Source organism: Danio rerio, chromosome 15 (genome assembly GCF_049306965.1).
Source record: "Danio rerio strain Tuebingen ecotype United States chromosome 15, GRCz12tu, whole genome shotgun sequence".
Taxonomy (NCBI): Eukaryota; Metazoa; Chordata; class Actinopteri; order Cypriniformes; family Danionidae; genus Danio; species Danio rerio.
In genome coordinates, this window is record NC_133190.1 from 17,730,537 (window position 1) to 17,758,075 (window position 27,539).

At 33.7% G+C, this 27,539-nt stretch overlaps 2 protein-coding genes and 1 long non-coding RNA gene across 4 annotated transcripts in view; 2 read left to right on the forward strand and 1 right to left on the reverse strand.

The window, feature by feature from the left end:
• The window catches only part of c2cd3 (C2 domain containing 3 centriole elongation regulator), a 453,012-nt gene extending 438,044 nt beyond the window's left edge, over nt 1–14,968 (forward strand). The window contains exons 35-38 of one of the 2 annotated variants that reach the window (XM_073923465.1): nt 3,757–3,831; nt 12,692–12,735; nt 12,819–12,995; nt 14,812–14,968. In XM_073923465.1, the coding sequence (XP_073779566.1) occupies nt 3,757–3,831; nt 12,692–12,735; nt 12,819–12,980 (281 nt within the window). In that variant the 3' untranslated portion in view covers nt 12,981–12,995; nt 14,812–14,968. Of the gene's footprint in view, nt 1–4; nt 630–3,756; nt 3,832–12,691; nt 12,736–12,818; nt 12,996–14,811 lie in introns of those variants that run through there. The other variant, XM_073923466.1, reaches the window with a different exon arrangement.
• On the reverse strand, nt 449–6,606 carry LOC137490504 (uncharacterized). The gene is made up of 4 exons (XR_011010046.2): nt 6,220–6,606; nt 3,636–3,807; nt 3,042–3,124; nt 449–2,961 (listed from the first exon to the last, which is right to left on the reverse strand). It is a non-coding gene; the product is annotated as an uncharacterized lncRNA (long non-coding RNA).
• On the forward strand, nt 14,896–26,776 carry camkk1b (calcium/calmodulin-dependent protein kinase kinase 1, alpha b). Its single transcript, NM_001130625.2, is given in 14 exon segments — nt 14,896–15,169; nt 19,080–19,127; nt 19,231–19,284; nt 19,412–19,463; nt 19,539–19,681; nt 19,780–19,816; nt 22,148–22,169; nt 22,261–22,349; nt 22,442–22,641; nt 25,160–25,213; nt 25,308–25,381; nt 25,833–25,920; nt 26,347–26,475; nt 26,638–26,776. Coding segments are annotated over 14 exon segments (1,353 nt in total). The 5' UTR covers nt 14,896–14,914; the 3' UTR covers nt 26,746–26,776.
• Nucleotides 26,777–27,539: the final 763 nt, after the last annotated feature.

The window sequence follows — 27,539 nt, forward strand, 5'->3', positions numbered from 1 at the left end:
ACAGGTGATTGTTTTTGAAAGTTTCGTACATTGTCGAGCACGTTTAATGTCTGTCAGAATGAGCTGCTCAAAGGCTTTAAGCATTTACGTAGCTGACAGATGAGAAAATTGGCCAATTTGAGCCGCTGCAGACAATATCGCACACTGACAGTGATGTAACCAAAGGATTATCCAGAGACAAAAGCAGCCAACGGCCAGACAAAAGCTCTCTTTTACCCTCTCCGTCTGTTTAATGAGCTCTAATTAGAGAGATGAAGCTGATCGAGGATCTGGACCTCTTGCTGACCTCCATCCAAAACCGATGAATCGACTGACACACTCGCAGCCATCGAAGATTTAACAGAAGGAAACCATTCATAGTTATTAATGTGGAGCTTTTACTGCCTAGATGGAACCTGCATAGGTGAATACTGGTTATGAGTAGTTTTATACTTTTAAAAAAATGTAGACAAGGCCAGGCAAGTTTATTTATATTGCACATTTCATACACAATGGTAATTCAAAGTTTGGTCATTTAAGTTGTGCTTTACATAACCAAAAATAAAAGAAACAAGTATAAAAAATAAAAACAACAAAGAATAAAAATGATTAAAAACAGATTAAAAGAAATGGATGAAAAAGAAAAGAAAGATATAGTGCGATCTGTTGGATAAAGCACAGTGCTCATTCAGTAAAGGTACAGCTAAACAGTGGTGTTTTAAGTCTTGGTTTGAATGTGCCTAATGTTGGAGCACATCTGTGTAGTAGCTGAAGGTGGATTCACCCTGCTTTGACTGAACAATTGGAATTTCTAATTTACTTGATTCTAATGATCCGAGTTACCTGTTTGTTTGTTTTTTTCATTGAGCATATCTATAATGTAGATCCTAGGCCTAAGTCCTAGGCTATTTAGTGATTTATAGACAAGTATTAATACTTTAAAATGTTTTCTGATTCCGAATGTAACTGGGAGCCAGTGTAAAGACCTGAGGACAGATGTGATGTGCTCTGATTTTCTGGTTTTGGATGAGCTGCAACTGTCTGACAGTCTTTTTGGGAAAGCCAGTGAGGAGTTCGTTACAGTAATCCACGCTGCTGGTGATAAAAGCATTAAAAAGTCCTCAATGGAAACAAAGCATCCATTTCTTGCAATTTAGGCTGCTTTAATAACTTATATAAATAGGTTTAAAGAATTATTACTAATATTCTTTATAGACATTTTCAAATGTATATATTTATAGCAGTGGGAGGATGAGGCATCGTTACATTTATAGACCATTTCAATGTGGCGATGTCGCTCGCCCTTGAACATTTCCTCCTTGTTACCAAACTATTTTAGAACTGTAACAAGAGGCAAATTAATCATTTCTTAATGCTAAAATGGCTGCTATAACATTATTTATCAATATGTGGAGCTTTTTGGATTCTTGAAAGCTATGGAAATTCAAAATGTAATACAGGGAATACATTAGGACTATTGTTATAGTTTACATCCTTCAAAAGGGTCAAGATTATATCAATAGAGTAGGAAGTAGAAAAGAAATTATTCAAATAACTTTTAATAAAATGTCCAAATGTGGTAGAAATAATGTAGTCATTTTTCAGAATAATATGCATATATAAATTTACAACTAATGTCTTTCTGTTTTGTAGTGTAACATATAAAAGAATATGTGACCATACTAAATTTAGTTATGTATATAAGTTAAATATTTAAGTGTAAATTACATTTTGTTATGTACCTAAACTAATTTAACATAGCTAAAATTAAATTTAGTTATGTATTTAAATTACTTTAAAATGTTTTTTTCTGATTACGGGTAAAACCAGTTTGGCAAAGTATAAAGATTTAACAAGATAATGAATTACTATTTTGGTGCTGCGCTATGATCCTTATAAAATCTAAAAAAAAAAAATGGCATTAATCTAAATGTGACGGACCAGATTAAATAAACTATATTTTAAGTTGTCTTAAAATTGTCACATTTTTCGCTAGATAAAGAAACATTCTAGTGCAAGAAAAATATTTTTATGGTTTAGATGGATTTTATTAGCATTTTGTCTTTAATTTTTTATTTATTTTTTTAATGGGAACCGTTTTCATTAGTTATTTTCAAATGATCAGCGATCTAATTGGAACTTAACTGCTTAGAATTTTTCTAAATTAAACAAAACTGTCCAAAAAAATTATTAGCTATATGTTTGAGTAAAATTCAATTTTTTGTAATATTCTCCAAATAGTTAATATAAGTGGCATTTTCAGTATTTGCTGTGATTGAAAATTAGATTTGTTCCACCAAATTTTTTTTTTTTTTTTGAACTCTTGTGTTAAAATGTTGGTATTATGTTTTCTGAACATATCTAATATACAGCATAGGCCATATGGAAGAGGAGTCATCAGTATTTACAGTATAAAACAATATTTTACTCAAACACATAATTATAAATTATAAATCCAGAAAAAAATGTGAAAATTTGCAAATGACCATCTCTGTTTATAGTGGTTTACCAGAAACATGTATAACTTGTTTTTATAGTCCCATGGTATCAGTACTCTTTTAGTGGGGTGTTTGGTTGATTCCTGTCTAGTGGCTGTAAAGCAGCATGTCTTTGTGGCCACTGGTCGCTGCATTTACACACATCTTGTTTGTGGCTCAATTCATTTTGGGATGGCAGAGTCGGGAATCCAAATGTATGATGCTTTAGAGGAGGAAGAAATAATGTTGAAGAAAAATGAGGAGACTGGAAACCAGGCAGCAAAAACACTGGAGACACACCACTGAAAACATTGATTGTGGTCGATAGATGAGGGAAACCGTTCGAAAAATCAGCGTTTTGATGGTACATTTGTGCGTGTATGATGAGATTGTGGATCTTTTCAGCTTGAAGAAGGCGTCGATGGCACAATGCCTGAGCGTTTTGAAGCAATTCAACGAAGTCTGTGAGCAAAAGTTTTCCTTCGGTGAACTTCTGCCAGAGATTCTGAAGAAGTGGAAGATTAAAATCAAGTCTTCGAAATCATGATTTTAAATCTGCATTTTTGAATCGTTTATCTGACGTACCTCGGATTGACTAGCCGAGTGACGGATTTTCTCCTTCAGACGCTTCTGAATAGCTCTGAGGTTGAGTTTCTGCTGGAAAGTTTCTGCACAAGATTCATTACATCAGTGGTAGGTTAGGTACGGTTTGGACACAGATTTTCACCAAAAGTATCGCAGTCATGGACTGAAAAATAATAAGCGTACTAATAATTCTGTGTGGAGTTTGCATGTTCTCCCCGTGTTCTCATGGGTTTCCTCCAGGTGCTCCGGTTTTCCTCACAGTTCAAAGACATGAATTGAACTAAATTGGCCGTATAGTGTAAATGTGTGAATGAGTGTGTATAGGTGTTTCACAGAACTGGGTTGCGGCTGGAAGGGCATTTGCTGAGTAAAGCATATTGAGATAGTTGGCCGCTCATTCACTGTGAGGGTTCCTGATAAATAAAGGGACTAAGATAAAGGAGAATGAATACTATGGCTACCAGTTTCCAACATTCTTCAAAATATCTCGTGTTCAACAGAAAAACAAATTTGACCACACCAGGGTGTGAATGATTATAGCTACATTTTTATTTTTGTCTGAAGTATTGCTTGCTCTTCACACTGAGAACTTACCCAGCTTTCTTTGTTTTCGTTGCGCTGAAGAGACGATCTGACCAAGAATCTGGTACTTTTCAGCTAAAAGCAGCTTAGAGGTATTCAGACGTGGCTGATGTGTTAAATTCTGCTCTGCCAGCCAACAGTTGGACGCCACCAAAATCTTCTTACTCCTCTGAAGATGCTGTAACTGCAGACAAGTCCTTCAGATCAGGTGAGTTATAAAAAATAACCCTAATTAAACACATTAAAGCTTAAATTTCACATGTAATTTATTCAACCTAATTGCACCTGCTAAAAAATTTAATTTAAAAAATTGTACTTTCCTGAAAATTAACATAATATATATGAGCAATATCACACGAGTAGTGGTGTGATATGGCTGTATATCGCCCATAGTTAGAGGCTGAGTGCCTTAGCGTCCCACCAGTGCTGATATACAACCATATCGCACTGCTACGATTGTGATATTGCGTTAATACAATAATTCGACAGCACAATCGTGTATATAAATAAGAAAATCATACACAGAGAGTCTAAAAACCCCTTTTTGTTAGGAACTACAGTACTTTCTTCCACTATTCATTCACATCTGCAGCTGACGTCAAAACAGTAGAAGCCGTTACTAATTAACCTACGTCACTTTAGAGCTAGAGTTTGAATGATTCTCTATCGCCTAATCTCTAAAGTGGTTACAAAAGAGCTGATTTTGTTCAATTTAAGATTATAAGGCAGAACATGACATGAAATGCCATCCATCTACAGAGTTATCTTCTTACAGTGTTCCAGTCTACATTATTTCTCTGTTGCAATCAGAATATTGCAATAATTAACCCCGATAAAAGCAACGCAATCAATATCAGACTGCTGTTGTGTTTGTGATAAGGAAAAAGACTAAACACGTGCGGACTTTGCTTATTTCAATCTGCCAACAAACCACACATTCGTGATATGCGAGACAATTGGAATAAATACAACACTACAACATACAAACATGAGAGATCATCTAACCTGCCAACATGTCTCTGAAAATCAGTGTTCGGGGGTGAATAACAGAGTTGAGAACTGGGATAGGATACAGCAGGTTTTGGGCGGCTGCAGCGATCAAACTGTACCAAAGTTGGCAACCCGGGGGTGTTTGCAGACTGTACCAGAGGGAGGTGGGTGAAATTATGGGAGTTTTCCAGAAGAAATAAAAACGGGATGGTCGCGGGAGATTGGTATAAAATATTATGTATAAGATATAATATAATATAATATATAAGTATAAGATATTCCCAGAGAAAACAGGAATATTGGCAGGTATGCTTACCAGTTTAATAATGACTTGATCTGATATAGTTAGAAATCAGACTGTTATAAGCTTCTAAGTGTTAGGACTTATTATGCGGTTCTCAGAAAACATCAACCGTCTTTGGTCTACTCAGTATGGCAGGTTAATGGCCGCCGACGAGTTCTCTCAGAAATTGTAACTATTTTAAAATAGACACTATTCTTGCAAATAAACTGCGTAGTTGCAATCTAAACAACTACATTCTCGACTAAAAAGCCTCAAAAGTACATTTTGTTGTCTAACAGCAGGAATATTTGTCAAACTTTAGTGTCTCTGCTTGTTGCTGGCTGTATGTGGTATAATGTATGTATATATTACAGAACAAACCATCATTATACAATAAGGCTTAGGTTAACTGGGCTGGTTAGGCTAATTAGGTAAGTTATTGCATAATGATGGTTTGTTCTGTAGACTATTAAAAAAATACAGCTTAAGGGGGCTAATCATTTTGACCTTATTTAAAAAAAATAATAAATCTCCTTTTATTCTACCTAAAATAAAACAAATAATATAAAAATGTATGACAAATTTATGACCAAATGTTATTTACCAAACCTTAATGACTTAACTTTATGAAGTTAAAACTTTGTATTTTGTTGTCATAAAAAGAACAAAATGACAGCATTTTTATTTCAATTAGGAAAAAAATCATAGTTTTCACAGTTTAAAAACATTTTGCCTAAAAACATAAATTAGAATATTTAAGTGGTGTCTGCTATATAAGTGTACACATTTACAGATTTACACATTTGCCTGGTATTTTAACATAATAATACAGTTTATATTTTTCCACTAATGCAATATAAATGATAAAGTATATAATAATTATTATTTTTAAATAAAATAAAATCATAATATACAGACCATGCATGTGTAACTGGCTGTGTAATTTGGAACTTCAACCATACACTGTAAAAAATCCAAGGTTCCACAATTTATTAATTTTGTCCCAACACAAAACCATTAAGTTAACGTAACAAATTTAACTGTATTGAACCTAAAACTATTAAGTTTCCCCCCCAATAAACTGTAAAATAAACAATTTTATTAGTCTACATTGTAAAAAACATTCTGAGTTCCACACAATCAATTTGTGTTGGGACAACATGAAGGATTTTATTGGAACTTAAATTATTCCTTTTTTACAAATTTAAGTAGACTGAACTTAAAACAATTAAGTTGTCCAAAAAAACTTAAGAACTGTGATGTTTCAGCTCAATTTAAATAGGTAATTTGAACAAATAGCAAAAAAGTCATTTTTGAGTGTACCTTTAAATTGACCCTGATGGTTTCTCTCATCCTTTCCTCGTCTTCCAAGAGCTCCAGAAGCTGTGTGTTGTTCAAACTCTCCAAATAGTCCCCATTTAGCATTGAATCCCTTTTATAAGGCATTGCAGCTCGTTTATGGAGGCACTGTGTCTGGATAAGGACTTTGAGCTGCTGATCTTGTTTTTGTAACATGATCATGATCAGCTCTAAAGAGGTTAGTTGGTTAATGGGGGTTTCTGAGCGCACACCAGAGCTAACACATTAACACAAAACAACACCTTATACAACACGCAATGTAAACACAAAAACATGATCCAGGATGAACTGCAAATGTGGCCTTCAGCACCTTGGACAGCTCTAGAATAGGTAGAATACTTTTTCTGCTCTGTAATAATATTGTTTTGCGCTCTCTCTCTCTCTCTCTCTCTCTCTCTCTCTCTCTCTCTCTCTCTCTATATATATATATATATATATATATATATATATATATATATATATATATATATACAGAAAATATCCTTAAATTTTTTACAGTAATTTTTTGTCATTTCACATTATATTCAAAACTTAGTAAAAAGACAACCAATCTCTCTAAATTAACAGTTTGACTTTCATTTTAGGTACTTTATTATTAAAGACAAATTACTGACATTTGTGTTTTTTATACAGGGAAATTACAGTATTATTTATACAGTATTTTTTCTGTTATTTTAAATTATATTCAAAAGTTCGTAAAAAATTACAAACATTATCTGTAAATTAACGGCTTGACTGTTATTTTATGTACTATATAAGTAATGACAAATTACAGCAATTTGTCTGTTTTTTACAAAACAATTGACATATTATTTACAGTGTTTTTTCCTGTTTTTTTAAGTACATTTAAAATTACGTAAAATTAAAGTAATAAATTGTAATTACTTGCTCTGTAAAAAAAAAAAAATTAAAAATTGTAAAAAAAAAGGTCAAATGACTGGCAGCTACGGCTGCCAAACAAAAACCATAAAATTAATGTAAAATTTATTTGTTAAAAAAAGTGCAAAAAATAATAAATCTACAGATAATTTCATTCAAATGTTTACAGAGAACCACTGTTATTTTACAGACTTTTCCTAGATGATTACAAACAAATCCATGGCTGTTTCTCAATTCCAAGAACGCAGAGAACGGACTTGTGTTCTTGTGGAGACCGGTCTTGCCAGGTGTCCTCGGAAGAATGAACTCAGGAGACCGCGAGGGCAGAGAACGCGTTCCTGATGGTCACATGACCTTCACGCGTTTTAAATGGAAATTATTTAAACATTACAGCACTCATACAACGATTTATTGTTTTTCCCCTTTTCAAAATATATACTTTGCATAAAAACATTATAAATATACTCTGCACAATATAAATAAAACAGATTTTAATACGAATTTCAGCAAACAAACACCCTTAATGTGTTTATTCCTTTATTAAGATGTCCATGGTAATGTTTACTTTCACCGTTTCATTTAGGGAAACTCCTGAGGTAAATAATTCATATCTATGAACTGTAATAATAAATCTAGATAAAATGCTGCGCTTCCCACCTCCAGTCGCAATGACTTCTGGGACTTCCAGAGCGAGTTTGATGTTTTTTCCAAACTTTTTTGATCCAAAATAAAACTGTTAAATTACGACCAAGATTATTAATTGTAAAAAAAAATTTAAATAACATTGTTTTCTCTTGAACTTTTAGTGCAGTCACTTTATTGATGGTGTTTGATCATAATAATCTAGGAAAAGTCTGTAAAATAACAGTGTTTCTCTGTAAAACTCTTATTGTGTTACTTTATTAAATGGATTTGATAGTAATAATCTAGGAAAAGTCTGTAAAATAACAGTGTTTTTCTGTAAATATTTTAATGAAACTATATGTAGATTTATTATTTTTTGCACTTTATTTAAACAAAGAAATTTTACCATAATTTTATGGTTTTTGTTTGGCAGCCGTAGCTGCCAGTCATTTGACCTTTTTTTTTTTTACAGTGTAGTAAACATGCTTTTTTGCTGTGTTTGTTTGTTTTTTGGTGAATTGATTACTATTTGTATAACCACGGTTTTACAAGTGCCATGGTTAAATTATGGACCCTTTTTACATGACTGTTATGACACATTTAACAGTCATCATATATTAAATCCTTGAACGTTACTTATATTTAGATTTTTTTTTCGTTTTCCTGAAAGTCTTGATAACACCATTGTGGAGTTTTTTTTTTTTATAATTATTTCAGTAAATAGGATTGTAAAAAAAAAAAAAATTAGTTGTGCTCTCCCATTCACTGCGGTCTAGGTTAACATTACCCCAAGTACGATGACTTCTGCTACTGAGAAACACGGAAATGTGAAAACGGTCCTTTAAATTATGCATACAATAAATCAACATTTTCAAATAGCTATTGATGGTAAATATTTTACGTTTTGTCAGTTTAGTGGCTAATTCGTACAAGCTCAGTCATATAAAAATGTACGATTTTAAAAAGGAGGCGTGGCACCCAACCCCACCCCTGAACCCAGCTGTGATTGGGTGATGAGCAAATCGCACTAAATAGTATAAATTTGATTGTATTCATACGAATTAGTCACTAAATCAAAAAGTTACGAATTGCAGTGAGTTTGCGTTTGATTATCACAGTATCAGGAGCAGTAATTTAAAAGAAATTGTTTGGAGTCAGCAGTTTTTATGGTGATAGTTTAAAGTACTGATTGTAACTGGTTATCAGTATGAGTTTCTTTCTTCTGTTGAAAACTAAAGAAGGTATTTTGAAAAATGTTGATATCCGAACAGCTGACGAGCACCATTAACTTGCATAGTAAGGGATACATATTATGGAAGTCAATGGTGACCATCAACTGAAAGTGAAAATTTATCATGGTTTTGCAACAAATAAAACCAAATATCATAGTAAGTATGAATTCACTAAGGGTTAGCTATATTAACTAAAATTGTATCGTCATATTTGTTGTTAAATTGTTGTAATGCAAATAGTTATCAAAACCTTTGTTACTACACATTTTCTATAGCCTAATAAAACCATAGTTAATTTTCATAAGGGTTGGCACAATTCACAATTAAAATAAGTATCCTCTTATGAAAGTAAAATGCCAAACATGTTTCCAAATTCCATCAGATATTTTTGGGAAATAAATGCTGTAAGAACAAGTGAGTATTTACTTTACATTTTTCACTATTTCATTTTATGGGCTTTATCAAAAGAATTGTTACTATAAAGTAACTGCGTTTTTTACTGCTCTACAGTTGATTATTTCAAATGGGATATTTATCACTATTAAACAATCTTTAAGGAACATTTCATTTTTAGGAAATAGGTTTATTTTACAAATAAACAAATTTTACAAATTGAGTTTTACCATTTTAATTATTCAGCCAATCTCCAGGTCTGACGGAAACACTATTAGCTTAGCTTAGCATAAATATTTGAATTGCATTAGACCATTAGCATCTCATTCAAAAAATAAGTTTTGATAATTTCCCCTTTAATTAATTACAGTTAACATCAACCCTGTTATCAACTTTTAGAAATAGAAAGTGTTTCATTTACATTTACTAACAATCACAGTGACTCATGCCACCCACTATACTCTAAAGTTGTTATAAACATACAAACATTGTACAAAATGGTGCAAACACCAAAAGGGCTGTAAAATGACTTATTGCCAACACAAAAAGTGCAACAGTCTAACAACCATATATTTTAAAGTCATCATTTATTCGTTTAATGTAATATTAACTTTAATTAATGAGAATGGTGCTGGGCAAAATGTTTACAGAACAAGACTATTCTTGGATTAATTTTAAAGACTTGGAGATCGTCCTCTATGTTTAGTTGTGGTCTGTAGTGTTATTGTACGTGAGTGCCATAATGGTGTCAAGGTTTAACAATGTGCTGTAAAATCAATCTGCTGCAACCAACACTATTGCTGTGTCATTAATCTAGCCTAATAACCCCTGATAGCTTTTTATTTGCTTGTTGTCTTTTAATGCAACTATTAAATACTATTTTTATCTTTTGTATCTTTTTGTAGGTCTTTTGTAGGTTATGAATAAAATATTATTCACCCCAGAGGGTCCCGACTTCCACTTTGGGAACCACTGATTTTGCTGACGGTTTTATTTAAAACGACTTACAAGATCATCAGAGAGTTTCCGTATAAATACTATGACAAGTTATTTTTAACTTAACTAAATTTAAACTGAGCATACAGAGATGAGAGAGTGTGTCCTACAGGTGGTTTGTAGGACCTCTCACCTGTATGGAGCACAATCAGTATTGCAGAATATTGGTTGGTTACTTAAGTGATTGTGTAAAAAATGCTAGGTACCACACAATTCCTTCATGTTGTCCCAACACAAATCGATTAAGTTACCTTGATAGTTTTTCGCAAATTAAAGTGGATTGAACAATTATTTCAAGAAAGTCTTCAAATGTTTCTTGAGAACGGTCAGAGACTCATTCCACTAGTATTGAACACTGAAGACCGATGACCTTGCAATGTATTTTGTGCTGCTTTCTAGATGGTACCACAAAGTGACTTTCAGTAGCGGTTGTCGGGTCAGTTGATGGGCATGATGATTGACAAACTCCATAAACATGCAAAACAGACAATATATGAACATAAAGAGATTGACATCCTCTTTAAAAAGTGCCTTTGTTTTGGATTAAAGCCAGTCTTGATGTCCAGTGGCACATCCTCTATGAGCTTATGCAACATCTTATGCAATCTTCTTTCCCACCTGATAAACTCTCTCTCTCTCTCCCTCTCTCTCTCCCTCTCCCTCTCTCTCTCTCTCGCTCTCTCTCTCGATCTCTCCCATTCTCTGTTATATGATGATTACTTAAGAGCTTCAACAACTTAACCAATTAAGGCAAGACACTTCAGGCAAAAGCAAGCATCTAAAAAACAACAACAAAAAAACAAGTTTTTTTTTCATGCAATGGTCAGTTTTGAGATTTTCGGCTGTTTAATTGGAATAATTGTATTTTTGTTATACAAATATTAAAATAATTTCTATTTTTGTTATCAAAGTCACATTTATCATAAAATGAGTGAGAAATTAATTCATGACTATAATATAATAAAATCAAATATCATATAATATAATATAATGTAATAGTTTAGATATTTTGCATAACTTGGTTTTTAAACAAAAATAATTAAGATATTAGTAAAAATATACAGTGTTCAATATGAAATATGCTGTCTTTACTTTTGAAACTTTACATATACTGTTTCTTATGGTTTTTCTATTTTATTTACTAAAAGATAACGGGTTTGACTCAAATGTAAAAAGTTGAATATCTGTTGAGTATGTGTTGATATTTATAGAGATTTTAATTAGTATTACATAAAGTGATTCAAGACAAAGTAAATGGAAAAGTCACTTAAATACTGTTTAAATGATGTGATTAGAAAAGATAAATAATTCGTTTTTAAAGTAACTTGTCCTATACGTCTTACAATACATACTCACAAATGACTTTTGCTGCCTTTTTAAACTTTTTATTTAAAATTAGTTCAAACACCATTCTTAAGGCTTCTTGGGGACAACTTAATTGTTAATTATGTTCAACTGACCTTAATTTGTAAAGAAAAAAAAAGATTAAGATTAAGTTTTTTTTATGCGTATTTTTATATTTTTTTCTTGCATTGAGTTTAGATAAATCTTCTCTTCAGCAGTTTATTTGCAGTTTTGCCCCATAAGAGTCTTGCAGCTGTGCTTAATGATAACATAGAATTTTCAAAATACAGTCTCCTTTTATAGATCACCTGCCCTCACATGTGAGAGAAATGGTTTTGTGTGTCAATTAGCTTTTTTTTGTTTTGTTTTGGAGAAGGAGGAGGGTTGTAGGAAGCTCACAGGCAATGGTCTTATGTTGTTTGTTTTTTTGTTTTATTTTGTTTTTTGTTTTGTTCTAATGTTCTTTCTTTTTTCAATTTATATGTCTATATTATAGGACTGTGCTGTTATGTGGAAAATATATATTTTATGTGCCTTTCCAGAGACTTTGTGACTAATTGGCCACCAATATTACTTAATAGTATTTCTAGATGGTATGATGTTTTCCTTTTTTTCTCCTTTTTCCTTACCTCTATCTATCTATTGACTTATTGGCTTATTTTCTTATTTTTAAGGATTATTATAATTTCTATAACCCATTGCACATTTTTTTGTAAAACTTGCCTTTGATTATGTATGTAAAAGCACATTGTGCATTCATTATAATAACTTTAAATAAACATGTTACAATAAAAAAATGCCTTATTTGCATATTTAAACAACATTTTAGTACTTGTGAAAAGCTTGTAATACAAATCAATAAACTCTTTGTCAATTTTAGTGTAATGACTTAACTGTGTAAGTATGGTGTTACTCAACTTTTCACTCATTTTTTTCCCATTTATTTTACTGTGTATGTCCAACCCCAGCTTCAGAAACAGCGTGTCAGTCCTCGTGGTGGGGGTTTACGCAGGTATTACCACACATGTCCTCTCCTCTGCTGTGACGTGCAGCTCAGCTCATTGATGAATGTTCCCGTCTTCTCACTGACTGCAGGCGGCTCATGTAAACAGGAGCAGATATAGCCACGCTGGACTAAATGTGACCGGCCGGCCCGCTAATCCTCTTTGCTTGTGTGATCCAGCGAGTCTTCAGTCCTCCAGGTTTCAAAGGGGGTTTCTGTCTGATGAACGGCCCAGCATGCAACACTGTGACTGACTATTCTGCATCCCTGTAAGTAGAAAATTGTGGATAAATAACATTTTGTTTGATTCTATTCACTTATTTTATAATGTTATGTGGGGGTTTTTTTATATGTAGAAATTTCTGATTCGCTGTGGTTGCACGAAGGTCTGTTGTATATAAGATATTGATGTTATTAAACTCAGGAGTAGCACTTTAGTTTGAGTAACCATTCTCATTATTAACCCATGTGTGCTGTTGGGGATGTTTTCATCCGCTCTGGGGGGATTCTGAGTCATAATTTGGCCACATCATTCTCTGTGTTCAACAAATTGAATTATTTTTAGAGAAAAATCTTATTTTAACACATATTTTAGGAAAATGCTTTGTACAATTTCAAAAACTCAACCTAACTACTGTGGGAAAATATAATAGCCTTCCATTATTTTAGTGGCTGTTTTTGACTTTCATTATAGTGACTTTTTTTCACACACATACTGCTGTTTTACTCCAAAGAATCCCATTAAAAGTCAGAAGATTTTTTGTACAGGCCTATTTAAAGCATTAATGGAGCCAACTTATGATCGACAGTAAAAAAATACAGATTTCACCTCCTCCCAACAGGGTAATCCGGCAACAATTAAGAATGCATGATTTTTGGTTTTAAAGCTTTCCAATCCAAAAACATAGTTATAATGAAAGTCAATGGGGCAAAAACATCCAATAACATAATGAAGGTGTTGTAAATTTGAACAGTACACAAGGGTTAGCTAGTGGTTTATCCCAAAAGAAAAAGTACTTTACTAAGTACTATATTTTTTTTGTTGCTGTTTTTTTGTTTTCTAGTCTTTTTAGTAGTACAACAACTTAAACTAAATGAAATTGTAAATATTAGTTTGTCAGCAACTAGAAACTTAGTTTTTAAGGTAGTTTTTTATAAGTTTTAGTTTTTTGTTATAGTTTTAGTTTGTTATTTTGTTTTAGTTTAAGTTGTTGTCTATAGTTAGTTAATATAGTAAGAATTTCTGCCAAAACTTTTATTTACGTTTATAAATTGTTTTAATTCATTTTATTTCAAGTAATTAGTTTTAGTTTTCTCAATATCTGATAATGAATAATATAATAAAAATTGTCTTGGAAACTAGCTGGAATTATCACCTCAATCAGACAAGACCGCAAATTCAGTTATTAATTTAGGTATTTTTGCATTAATAAAACCACAAATTAAAGTATTTTACAATTTCTGTTCATGCAGGCTTATAGCAGTTTACTCAATTTAAAGAAACACTCCTATTTTTTGGAAATAGGCTCATTGTACAAGTCCATTTTTAAAGTTTTTTTTTAAATCCATTAAGTCGATCTCTGCACATGCGTTAGCTTGGCATAGTTCATTGAATCAGATAGTATGCAATGTAACTACAGAAGAGTCATGCTTTAGAATTTTTTGAGTAATCTGATTTATGCTAAGCTAAGCTAAGCTAAATGTGCTCCAGACAGACCAGGAGATCGGCTGAATAGATACAAAAATGGTAAAACTCAGTTGTTAAACTGTTGGGGACTTTAAAAAATGAGCATAACCCAACAGTGTTGTTTTTAAACATGAGCTGTAGCTAAACACATTCAGGTTTAAATGAAACATGACCAGCGTATCGTTTTTTGCTCTGCAGAAAAGTGAGCACTGTTTTTATAGCAATCATCTGTGAGTACTTCTCAAACTGCCAAAGAATTAAAAAAAAAAAGTTCAACTGGCTTTTCGGCAGCGCAAAAATTATACAGTGGCCCTCACTTCTGTTGTGTAAAGAGATGGATGTGTTTGTGCTTGAGAAATGTGCTTGTTAAACACAATTCTCTTGCTCTGCTTTTCCAGCTTGACTTGACCACGGCCCCTCTGAAGACACTGGACTCAGTGATGTCCACTGAGATGTGTAGTTTCTTATAATTTGCGAAGACAGACAGGAGGAAGGACAGCCATGAGTGCTGACACAGCCAGCAGACTGGATCTAGACTCTGATTATCATGCTGAACTGGCGGACATGGTGGCAGCCATGAGTGTGGCTGCCACCAGACTGACCCCACCAAACGGGTACAGGACCACACCACATCGCCTCAACCTGTCCGACCGGAAGCTTTCCCTGCAGGAGAGATCCAGCTGCCAGAATGGAGGTCCACGAATGGCCAGAAGACCTACTATTGAGTCCAAGCGTGTGTCTATTTCTGATGGAGACGTAAGTTTAGCGGGAATTCTTTTAGATTTGTGTTGACTATCTAAAAAACTTCTGTAGGATTTTTTAAACGTGATGGTTCACCCAAAAAAGAAAATCTCTGTATTCACTCAAATCAGAGGTATGGGATTTTCCTTCAGTAGAACATTAAAGCAGGTATTTATGTGAAACCGTGGTCCTTGGTGACTCATACAATGCAAGTCAATCACACTTTGAGAATCCCAAAAAATGATTACAGACAAAATATATTCAATATGCATACATGCTGTTGATAGGGAAATTAAGAAATTGAACATTGTTCAACACAGCCTGATTGGAAATATGTGCTTTAGCCTACATTTTAGTGAAACTGTAAATTGTAAACATTCCATTGACTGCAGTTTCTTTGTAAAAATTAACATAGGCTCATTCTGAAAATGTAGCCCAGTATACATTTCTGGTAAACGCAAATCATGTAGCCAAAAGGAAGTATGGCTGCATTTCATCCTTAAAACAGACGCTACGGGGTGGTATGACGCCCTTCCTTTCCGCACTTCCCAGGTGTCCGCTTACCTCCATATACTGTAGACAGCTTTTCCGCTGTTACCAGTTTGTCCAGTAGCTTGACGTGTACATCGGCAGACTTGATACGCAGAAAGAAGTTGACCTATGACAATGGAGTTCAAGTCAGTGAAAATCAGTTCCAGAAAGGGGGAAAGTCAAAAACTAAAGCTAAAAAATAAAATATATATATACAGTAAAAGGAAATAACAGTGTGAGAATGTGGTAAAATCTGAAAATGTGGTAAAAACTGGGCTTTTCTTTGTCTGGATTCCCTTTTAAAACACTGCAGTTAGGTTAAGGGAAACAATATTGGTTGTGTTATGGAAAGGAGAGGGTAGGGATATTGGTTGGTTGGTCAGTCAGTAAGTCAGTCAGTCGAAAGCAGGCTCTCGTGGATTTACGCAAATGGCACTCGTGAGAGAAATTAGAGATTTAAAAAAAGCATACACAGCGGCCTCTTGTGCATTCACAAAAACAAAAAAATGTGAAAAAAAAAACATACCTGGGATGTATTTTGCACACCCCAGAAATGTATATAGAGGTACATAATCAGAATGAACCTGTGTTGGTAAAGATGAATGCTACAGGGACAATGTGATGCCAACAACTTATGTTCCTTTTCACACTAAAGATATTTTTAGGGATATACTATCAACGAATAAAGGATTTTTACTGTGCATTTCTTTGCACAACAACAATTCAATAAAAAATAGCTTAGCAGGTCCATGATATTTTGTAATTGAATACGTTTGCCTCACCTATCTGTCTCTATATGGACAACTTTTCTGGCATGTTCAGTTTACTCGGTTGGTTACTTTGTACGGTGTTGTACTTGTGATGCAGAGCATTCAAGTTCATGTCTGCAAGCACAGTTTTACAAAAAAACAGATAAAAATAGTCTAAAATCAAGGTAAAACTACATGGTCGCAGTGAACATTCTTTCACATCTGCTTTTGAAAACACTATTGGTTGAGTTTAGGGACATACAACAAAACTTACCCCAAATAATGTATTTCAGATTTATAAAGATGTAGACAGCGCCCTCTAGAGGATTAGTCCTCTAAAACGTGGAACAAAACTTTTGCGTTTTGCAAAACAATGCTGTCACTATTCATAAAAAAGATGAAGAAGATGATCTTAAAGTTGCAAAAATCTATTAAATAAAACAAACAAAATCTGCTATTTTAAGCTTTTACTCATACACAGTTAACACCAGACAGTGATTGAATCAAAATAAGGGACTTAAGTCTTGCATACACCGTGCAATTTCACAGTGAGTGGCTTCCTCTGTGCTTGATTTTGACATGGAATATCATGCGACGGCTTCGGTATTTGCCAAAGGTCATAAAATCATGGTGTATATCACTTCGACCAAGCAATGTTCTCATTGAGTGTGTGAATTTGCATTGTGTATGCTTGACTTTAAATGCACAATATGACTTTTATGATTATACGGACAACAGTTCAAAGTGCAGCTTTATTAAATGAAAGGATGGTCATGCAGACAAGGGTTAAAAGGAAAAAATTGTACATAAAAGATAACCTATGTGACTAATTCACAAAGACAGGCAATGGTCGGGACTTGCAGCAAATTAGCAAAAGAAATCCAAAGAGAAAGTCCAAAATACAAAACAGAAAGACAGGAACTTGGTAAAGCACACTATACAGTAATACAAGACTGAGCACTGGTTGAGTGTAAATGTGGTGCTTATAAAGAGTTTATAGTCAGTGTAAAGGATCTGCAGCTGTGTGTAACATTGATATCAGCTGTAGTGTATATTAAGTGTCCAGATTGCCTGCAAAACATGATGGGGGTGGTAGTCTGGGTGAATGGCTGGTGGAGTGTACGTATAGCTATATATGAGAGCTATATATGTGATCTAGTGAGTTTGGTGGGTACTCCAGCTAAAAATCATGACAATGACAAACTAAATTACAAACAATTTATGAGTAACTATAGGAACTATGCATAGAGGATGCTGGAAACCAACAGGAATACAAGCTAAAAGTTCATAAAAATGACAAAAACACAAACAGAATGTGGTTGATGACAGATTGCTAACTCATTGAATGCTCCAGTTAATCCAGCTGTGTCTGAACTGAGGAAACATATTTGATGAGCCAGTGATAAGTGTGTTCACGAACTAAACACTAATTATGGAGAGAAATTGAAATTGTATGGGTTAAAAGGGTTGTGATAATGATGACTAGTCTGTCATGTCATTATGTCTGCTGTATAATTCCTGTATGTATATATTGCGTGATTATGTAAAAACAATTTGAAGAATCGGTTATGTGAACCAGAAATTATCTGCTTTCTGAAGCTCATTTACATATTCACTCAAGGTTTTGGAATATAGGTAGAAGTAAAGTTCAGTTTTTGCACAGAATGATTGTTTCTGTTTCACAGAATGATTGAATGATTGTTAAGACCTCAGTGTATTGTCGAGAGCAACAGGTTTTAATTTTATTTTTGTTTTCATATGTTGGGCGACGCAGTGGCACAGTAGGTAGTGCTGTCGCCTCACAGCAAAAAGGTTTCCCTCACAAGTCCAAAGACATGTGGTACAGGTGAATTGGGAAAGCTTAATTGTCTGTGGTGTATGCATGTGAATGAACATGTATGGATGTTCCCCATTGATTGGTTGCAGCTGGAGCGGCATCCGCTGCGTAAAACATATGCTGGATAAGTTAGCGGTTCATTTTGCTGTGGCGACCCCAGATTAATAAAGGGGCGAAAAGGAAATGAATGAATGAATTAATGAATGTTGTTGTTTTTCTTCACTCTCAAAGCGCTGGTAGCCATTGACTGGCATTTTATGAATCACAAAGGAATACAGTTTTAATTATCTTTCATGCTCTACTGTAGAATAAAAAAAAAAACCCTACATCTTGGATGGCCTGAGAATTTCTAAGCAAATTTTGAAATTTTTAATGAAATATATTATTTTAATGCAATTCATTTTAAAGATGCTGTCAAAATATAAAAATTTTAGTACACTGAAAGCAAAAAGGAAACAGGAACAACTTTTAGTTAGAAATTGCTAAAAGAAACAGCTGCAAATAAATGTCTAGTTATGCTTTAATTTCATATTTTATTGTAAAAAAAAAATAGTCTTTTTTTGTAAAATGTACTGGACAATATTTTATTAAATAGTATTTATGTTGTAAAATGTACTGGAGAATATTTTTTACAATGTATAGAATAAAAAAAACATAATACATTAATTATAATTAACTTAATTATAGATTTTTAACTTAACATATAATTATATATGTTTTTGGACAACAAATCACTTCCTAAATATTTAATGCTCTTCAGTATTGGTATGTTATGACTCTGCTAATATAAGTTTTTTTCTACCCACAGGATTGTGTCCAGCTAAATCAGTACAAGTTAAAGAACGAGATTGGAAAGGTTTGTGAGTTTGCATCAAACTTGTAAATATCAAACATACATAGTAAAAATCATAAATGCATAAATATAAACATAATGTGACCATAATGTAAATCTTGTGCAGGGTTCATATGGAGTGGTCAAGTTAGCATATAATGAAGATGATGACCAGTATTATGTAAGCATGTTTATATTGAAAACATCTCATTTTATCTGTCAGCATTTAGTCTCTTATTATAACCATTATTATGTTAAACAATGTTCTATTCTGTAATATAATTCTTTTTCATAATTATTTATTGCAGGCTATGAAATTGGTATCCAAAAAGAGGTTAATAAAGCAGTTGGGATTCCGACGTAAGTGTTAAATTAGTTAATTTTAAGACTTTTTCTAATGCATATTGCGGAATATTAATGCTATGATGATTACAGGACGACCTCCTTCCCGAGAATCCAATGGATCAGTGGGATCCCAGGAGAATCTGTTAAAGCCGTCCGGCTTGCTGGACCGAGTATATCAAGAAATCGCTATTTTAAAGAAACTTGACCATCTGAATGTTGTTAAATTAGTTGAGGTCAGTCATATAGCAGTTTCTTCAATATTTTTTGTTTCATAATGCATGTCAAATATGTTGTGGGCTAACTTATTGTCATTTGATATATTTAACTGAAGGTTCTCGATGACCCAGCTGAGGATAACTTACATATGGGTGAGTCATTCTGTTAGACAATGGCAAGCAGTTTTAACATTTAGGGCTCTTTTTTGACGATCCATGCGCAAAGTGCAAAGCGTAGGGCACAAAAGCAATAGGGCGTGTCCAAATCCACTTTTGCTATTTTAAGGGCGGAAAAATCCGCTTTGCGTCGCGGCACATGGTCTAAAAGGGTGAGCTTATGTTCTTAATGAGTTATAGGTGTGTTTTGAGAATAAGCCAATCAGAGTCATATGGTCCAAAACCTGACAGGTGGGCAAATCTAAGCTTGTTTTTAATAAAACAAATATAAATATGCAAATAATAAATAATACTGCTTGTAATGATAACATTATACAAAAGCAAATTGTTATGAATAAACTGAAACCCACCCCACCCCCCCACCCCCCGAGATGAAGACATGAAAGTTTGGTTTTGTAGGCTAGAAAATAATGTTTTGTAATATTTTAATTATTTTAATTTATATTCTATATATATCCTTAATATTTTTATTCTTTTTTATATGTAAAGATATTTGCGTATTGCTGCACATCCTGTCTGTATTAAGCAATGTGTAAGTGAGGCGCACAACTAATGCGCTCTGTGCTGGACTTTAGACCGGCTGGTCTATTGAACAATTTATTATAGTTTCTTAAAATAGCAACGCGCCAGCTATGCATCTCAACACACCTCCATTTTTAGACCAGAACGCCTATGGGCGCACATCTAAGCGCAAATGCATTTGCTATTTAAACAGCGTGGCGCAAAACGTCAAAACGACTCTTGCGCTACGCTGAAACTAGCAAACAACAATTAATAGGCACTGGTTCTTATTATTAAATTATTATTTTATATCATTTTATGAATTTTTTTGAAATATGGTCATTTTATACAGTGGCTGAGAAAGCTCAAACACAACACAAGTTAAGAAAACACATGCAAATAGAAAAACGCTTACAAATTAAGAAAACATCTTTATCAGTTTGACAACATGCATACAACAACACATACAAATAGGGGAACTTACTGCAAATGCTCACCAGATAATCAGTTTGTGTGTGATTTCTTAACTTGCAGCACGTTTGAGCTTTATTGGCTCCCGTAGTTCTGACTAGTCATAACATAACTATGAATGCCTGTTTATTAAGTATGAGTAGCTAATGTACAAGTTCTTGTATGAGATTATAACTAGCATTGTTATTGATTTGAGTATCTACAGCCTGATCTCACCATGAAACGTAGCTATTTTATGTATTGTCACTTTAGTGGCTAATTCGCACAAATTCATATGAACTCAGCCGTACGAAAATGTACGATTTGTAAAAGGAGGCATTGCACCAAACCCAACCACTAAACCCAACCGTCATTGGGGGATGAGCAAATTGCACTTAAAAGTACTAATGAGATTGTACAAAGTCAAACAGTTTAGCCACTAAATCAAATCATGCCAAATTGGTGTTGGTATCTAAGTATAAGTATATAATGATCAAGTACTAGTATTTAATAATAAAAATAAAAAGAAGTGCCTATTAAAAAACTTTTAGTATGTACATGTCGTAATCGTAATCCAATTGAATAGTTGATATCTCAAGCATAGATTCTCATTGAAGTCAATGACTAAAATTTGTTAGTAACAATATTATCTTCAATGATCTATTGAAATGAGTACTTGTATCTAATGAATAAGAAATACTATTTAATGTACAAATTCTTGAATTTAATTAAAGTACTACTATCTAATAGGGGTTGAACGACTAGATTTTTGGAAGTCGACTTTTATGTTATCAAAGTTGAGTTGACGTCAACTAGTCGCTAAGATACCAATGTTTTGCAACATTTTGCAATTTGCAATTTGCAATTTATTTGCAGGAAATATATACACATGCTATTTGGCAGCTCATAACACGTTGCAAAAACAAGGTAACATAACCTATGACTTATTTTTAAAAGCTGCCATATAGCTCAGGCCAAAAAACATGTGATCTGTGCAGCATGACTAGTCGATGTCGATCAAAAAGCGTCACGGCAGAGCATTAAAGTCAACTACACAATTAGTCGACTAGTCGGTGTAACCCCTACTATCTAATAATAAGGACCAATATCTAATGAATAAGTACTAGAAAGGTACTAGTACCTAAAGAATTAGTGCTAACAGCTATTAAATATACAACAATACTAATATGTTAAAAAAATACTAGTGGCATGAAAATGGTTACCAGTATGTCTCATAGCTAAGATGTTTAATGTAAAAACAACTTGCCATATTTAGATTTCACCCTATGATATCAAACACTTTGCTTTTTACTTAATGATCTATTTTATTCTGTTAATTCTGTATTCTTTTCATAGTGTTTGAGTTGGTACCTAAAGGGTAAGTATATGTACCTATAGATCACAGTCACACACATTTTTTTTAGTTTAGATTTTCTGTATTTTTTACTTCTTCTCCTGCCTGGTTCTAGCCCAGTGATGGAGGTCCCGACAGACAGCCCTCTATCAGAAGAAATGGCCCATTTGTACTTCAGAGACATCATTCTAGGAATCGAATACTGTAAGTCTGTCCTGTCTAGGATTTTTTGTGTGTTTTAATTCTCATTAATAAACTTCATGAGATTAAGTTTTTTGTTCATGTTTTATTCGTAGTGCACTATCAGAAAATCATACATAGAGACATCAAACCATCAAACCTCTTGCTGGGTGATGACGGGCACGTCAAGATTGCAGATTTTGGGGTCAGCAATGAGTTTGAGGGGAACGACGCACTCCTGTCGAACAGTGCAGGAACACCAGCTTTCATGGCACCTGAAACACTGACGGATCAGGACCAAAGATTCAGTGGAAAGGTAAGAAGAGTTGTTATGTTGGCTTTCAAGCATGAAAAACACAAAAAAGTATGTCAGTTAAGCACCTTGACTTTATAACGACATCAAATTGACATCTAACATTGATGTAAAAAAAACAAAAAACATCAACACTCAATTACAGTGCAGTCCTGTAATCAATTCTTTTACTTTTGTTTTTGACGCCAGTGTTATTAATGTGCAGTTGAAGCTTTTAGATGAATAGGTGCCAATAGGGTATTTTCTAACAGATTTTATTTACACTTTTTTGAAAACTGACTCCTGACTTTTGAAAACTGACTTTTGAAAAAGTCCCGTTCACTTGACAGTGGACCAGATTTTTGAGCTCACACTCCACATCTTAATGTTGAAGGGGGACATATCTGCTTCTTAAAGGGAAAGTTCACCCAACAATTTTCTCGTCCTCCACTTGCTATTTTTTTTAACTATTTAAGAGTCTTTCTTCTGTTGAACAATATATATATCGTCACCTTAAAATTATAAGGTTCTATCTGACATTTTTGTCAAAACTGAGTTACATATTCTTAAATATATATAGAAAACATCACATAATGTAAATAAGATGTCATTTAAGTTGTTTACATTGTTTAAAAAAACAAAAAGGCTTTTATCTAAAAAGTCGAACTCTAGCTTGGCTCTAAAAGGTTCTTACTGTGTCATTTTGTCAGATTGCACCATTGACAGCAGAAAGAAACACAAAGTCATTTATTAAATAATGATGCGCTACACAAAATTGAAACAAACCTGAAAACATGTGAAACATTACATTTTACATTGTTGAAAAAGAAACAGTTATTAAAAAAAGTAATACATTAAATGTAAAATATATCTTTGTGTGTGTTTATATGGTTAGTAAAACATTTTTCTGTGTTTATGAAACAAATTTGCTCATCGTCTGTTTTCTTTTAAAATTAAGCCTTGAAGGGCAAAAACTTAATTTAATTGATGGGGCATATAAATCAATATATATAATTCAAACATTCATGTAAAGCATAAAATTCAATAAACATAACTCAAAAGTTAATATAAAGCATAAAAATGTATAAATATGACCATATTGATTTCATAAAATTAACAGCTTCACTGGATACATTATTTAGCACTAATATTCATCCTAAAACATTTATTAAATGTTATAAAAAGCAAAAATGTATAACTTTCTCAAGCATCACCATATTGTTACAATGTCAATTCATATTTTTTTTCATTGTATTTGTTGAGAAGTAAAGCTTAAATGAATGATCTGCCATATAGAACCTTATAATTCTAAGCGGAAGATGACTTTTTAAGATTAGAAGGTTCTATCTGCATTGGCCCTGTTTGTTTTAGCCCAATTTGCAAATGTAAGAGAATTTTTAAAAATTACATTTGGTGTACATTTAGGGTCTCTGTCATGTTAATGTATGAAAGAGAACTGTTACACACATATTGTTTGCTATATGGACTGCCAAAACTTTGAAGCTCAATATGTCAAAATCATTCAGAACGCAGATTTTTTCCATGGATGTTAATGATCACCTATACTTGGGGCTGGACTCATTTTGCTCAGAGAACAGCCGAAAAAATGCTAAATCTTCACCTTAGTTACAGCACCCTAGCAACTGCCCCAATAGACTTCCATTGTAAAAGAGTGCTATATGATAATTTCTTGATCAGAATATTGTAGAGACATGAAGGTGAGTTGTTTGGACTCAGACTGACAATAACTCTTTAAATGTGCAGTATATGTAGGACTGACAACCTAATGGTTGAACTAGGTATTGCAGTCTAACTTCAAAACATTGAAGATGATTTTTTTCACCTGAGACCTCCGAAATTGACATACATGCAGGTTGCCAGATTGAGGAAAACAACAGAAACGAGAGTGCCTAACGATTTAAGCTGATAAGCTAATATTTATGTTTGTAATACTTGTATTGTTTGCAAAAAATGAAAAACACCTCATGAATCCATGCCTGATTTTGGAGGCTATATAGTCCTTCAGGGGGGACATTTTTAGCTACGCCTGCATATATTGATGCAACCTTCAAGACTGAAATGAAATACTCTGCATTTTCCATCAAAGCAACCCAGGTTACTGAAATATAGTTGGATAAACTAGCAGTGGGTGGGTGTTAAAGAGACCAATACGAAAACAGACCTTGCGACATGGAATGCACATTTTCAGAGGAGAAATACTCCTTTAGCATTGTTTTTCAGATAAAAAAAAACATGTTCACTTAGCATGTTTCTTAAATATCTGCAGGCATTATATAGTATTTTAGAAGAGTCAAAAATGAGCTAACAGCACCTTTAAATATCCCCTTTAACAATCTAGTCATCAGCAACCATTTTAGACTACCCTAGCAACCTAAAGATGGATATCTTCATATCCAAAGTTCATTTATACAGGCTTTTACACACTGCTTTTCACACACGTTATAATGGGAAATATATAAAAGATGATTTCAGATGCAATGTTTCTTGTCATATTGAAATTATTATCTCTTATTATCTTCAGGCTCTAGATATTTGGGCAATGGGAGTGACTCTGTTCTGTTTTGTCTTTGGAAAGGTAAGTCATTGACGTAATAAATCATTAATGCGCTCTTAAGAGCATTGGTGTATATATCTAGTCTTAATGTGTAATTAATATTCCATTTATACAGTGTCCTTTTCATGACGACTACATCCTAGGCCTGCATGAGAAGATCAGGAGTATGTCAGTGGAGTTTCCAGACAAGTGAGTGACAGAAACCGATTAACAGTTTTATTGTTGCATCTATGCATTCGACGGATACTTTCGATCAATGCAACTTACACTGCATTCAAACTACACTTTTTACAACACATGCATTTCTCATAAGTCAAACCCATGATATCGCTGTGAGAAATTAATTGAAAATTTTATTAACTATAAGTTATACAAATGTAATAGAGATTGCATCAACCAAAAAAAAATTTTTTCTATTCACTTAGTATTATGTTTGCAGATCTGGATACCTTTTAGTCAACACAGAGTTTGATTTAAGTTTGTATATTTATCATAGTCAAGTAATGTCACTTAATGAATATGCATAAAAAGCACACACACAACGCATCTCACTTTTTTTCTTTTTTTTCACCGTTTTGCTCCACATTAACCACACACAGTCAATCCAGCTCATGTATTTGTGTTTGTTTTATTTGCACAGGCCTGAGATCAGTGAGCAGCTGAAGGACCTCATCACCAGAATGCTGGATAAAGTCCCTGAAACTAGAATCACGTTAGCAGAGATAAAGGTGAGACTATCATAGAAGGGCCGATAGCCTAGTGAACAGCAGATGTCTCAAGTTCAAGACTCGTGGGCTCTCCAAAATCAATTCCTATCTAGACACTGTCCTGTCATAATAAAAATAGACACACACACACACACACACAAATCAACCAATACAATTACTCAGCAGTACTGTGAATGCATTAGTGCACAGGTGTCAAACTCAGTTCCAAAAGGGCCGCAGCTCTGCACAGTTTAGTTCCAACCCTAATTAAACACACCTGATCAAACTAATTGAGTCCTTCAGGCTTGTTTGAAACCTACAGGTAAGTGTGTTGGAGCAGGGTTGGAACTTAACTGTGCAGGGCTTCGGCCCTCCAGGAATTGGGTTTGACACCCCTGCATAAGTATGTCCCTTAGACGCTGTGTAATGTGGGTGTGTGTGTTTCAGCTTCACCCATGGGTCACGGTGGACGGCACTGATCTGCTTCCACTGGAGGAGGATCACTGCACTGTGGTGGAGGTCACCGAGGAGGAGGTGCAGAACTCTGTCAAACTAGTGCCCAGCCTGTCTGCTGTGGTGAGTACTCAAGTCTAAATTAAATTAAATTAAATTAAATTAAATTAAATTAAATTAAATTAAATTAAATTAAATTAAATTAAATTAAATTAAATTAAATTAAATTAAATTAATGTCTCATTTAACTGTGCATTTCACTTATTTCACTCCTCTTTTTTTCAGATTCTGGTGAAATCGATGCTGCGTAAGCGCTCTTTCAGTAACCCCTTCGAGTGTCCGAGTGGCCGGCAGGGCAGATCCATGTCTGCTCCTGGAGGCCTGACTGTGTAAGCACACAACTCACGCACACATCACGACATCTACTGTATTATACACTCAATATAAAATACCTATCTGAGACTGCTTTTATTTCTCTCAATCACTCCTGCAGGGATATGTCACTGTTTCGCCCTTTAAGGTATCACATGATACAGCCGTGATAATCTGTTGTAGTTTTTCAGACTGTATGTTTGTGTAGGTGTACGTGAATGTGTATGGCAAGCCAGTTTAGCATTTAATCTAAAATAGATACTATATACCAGTATCTATTTTCATTTTGTTAGTACTAGTATTGTTGCTAGTAACAGTTTTCACATTATTGTTATCAACTTTGATCGTTATCTGTCTTTGAGATAAGTCTCACATTTGTAAACAGTACCAATTTTATAAACTAATCATTAATTTGGTACTAGTACTTATGTTGTAGATACTAGTACCTATTATTAGTGTCTGGATTGTTATAGACTCTATATTATGTGTTTGTTTTGGTCATGTGATTTTTCTGTTCCTTTTTCCCGCCATTTTGTTTTTATTTAATTGAAATTCTGATTTAGTTCATTGTCAGTCTGTGTTATTTAAGCCCCAGTGTTTCCTCCATTCATTATCCTGTATTCACTGTCTTTGTGTCCCTGTTCCCTGGATGTGTGTATATATGCTTCTATCTGATTAAACGCTGTGATTTTGTTCTTGCCGATATCTCCTCGTACTTTCCTGCAAAACCATGACAATTAGTACCAGTACTAGAGATGCTCATGTGTGTTAAATGGATACTAGTTTATATACTGGTATTCATTTATTAGATACTG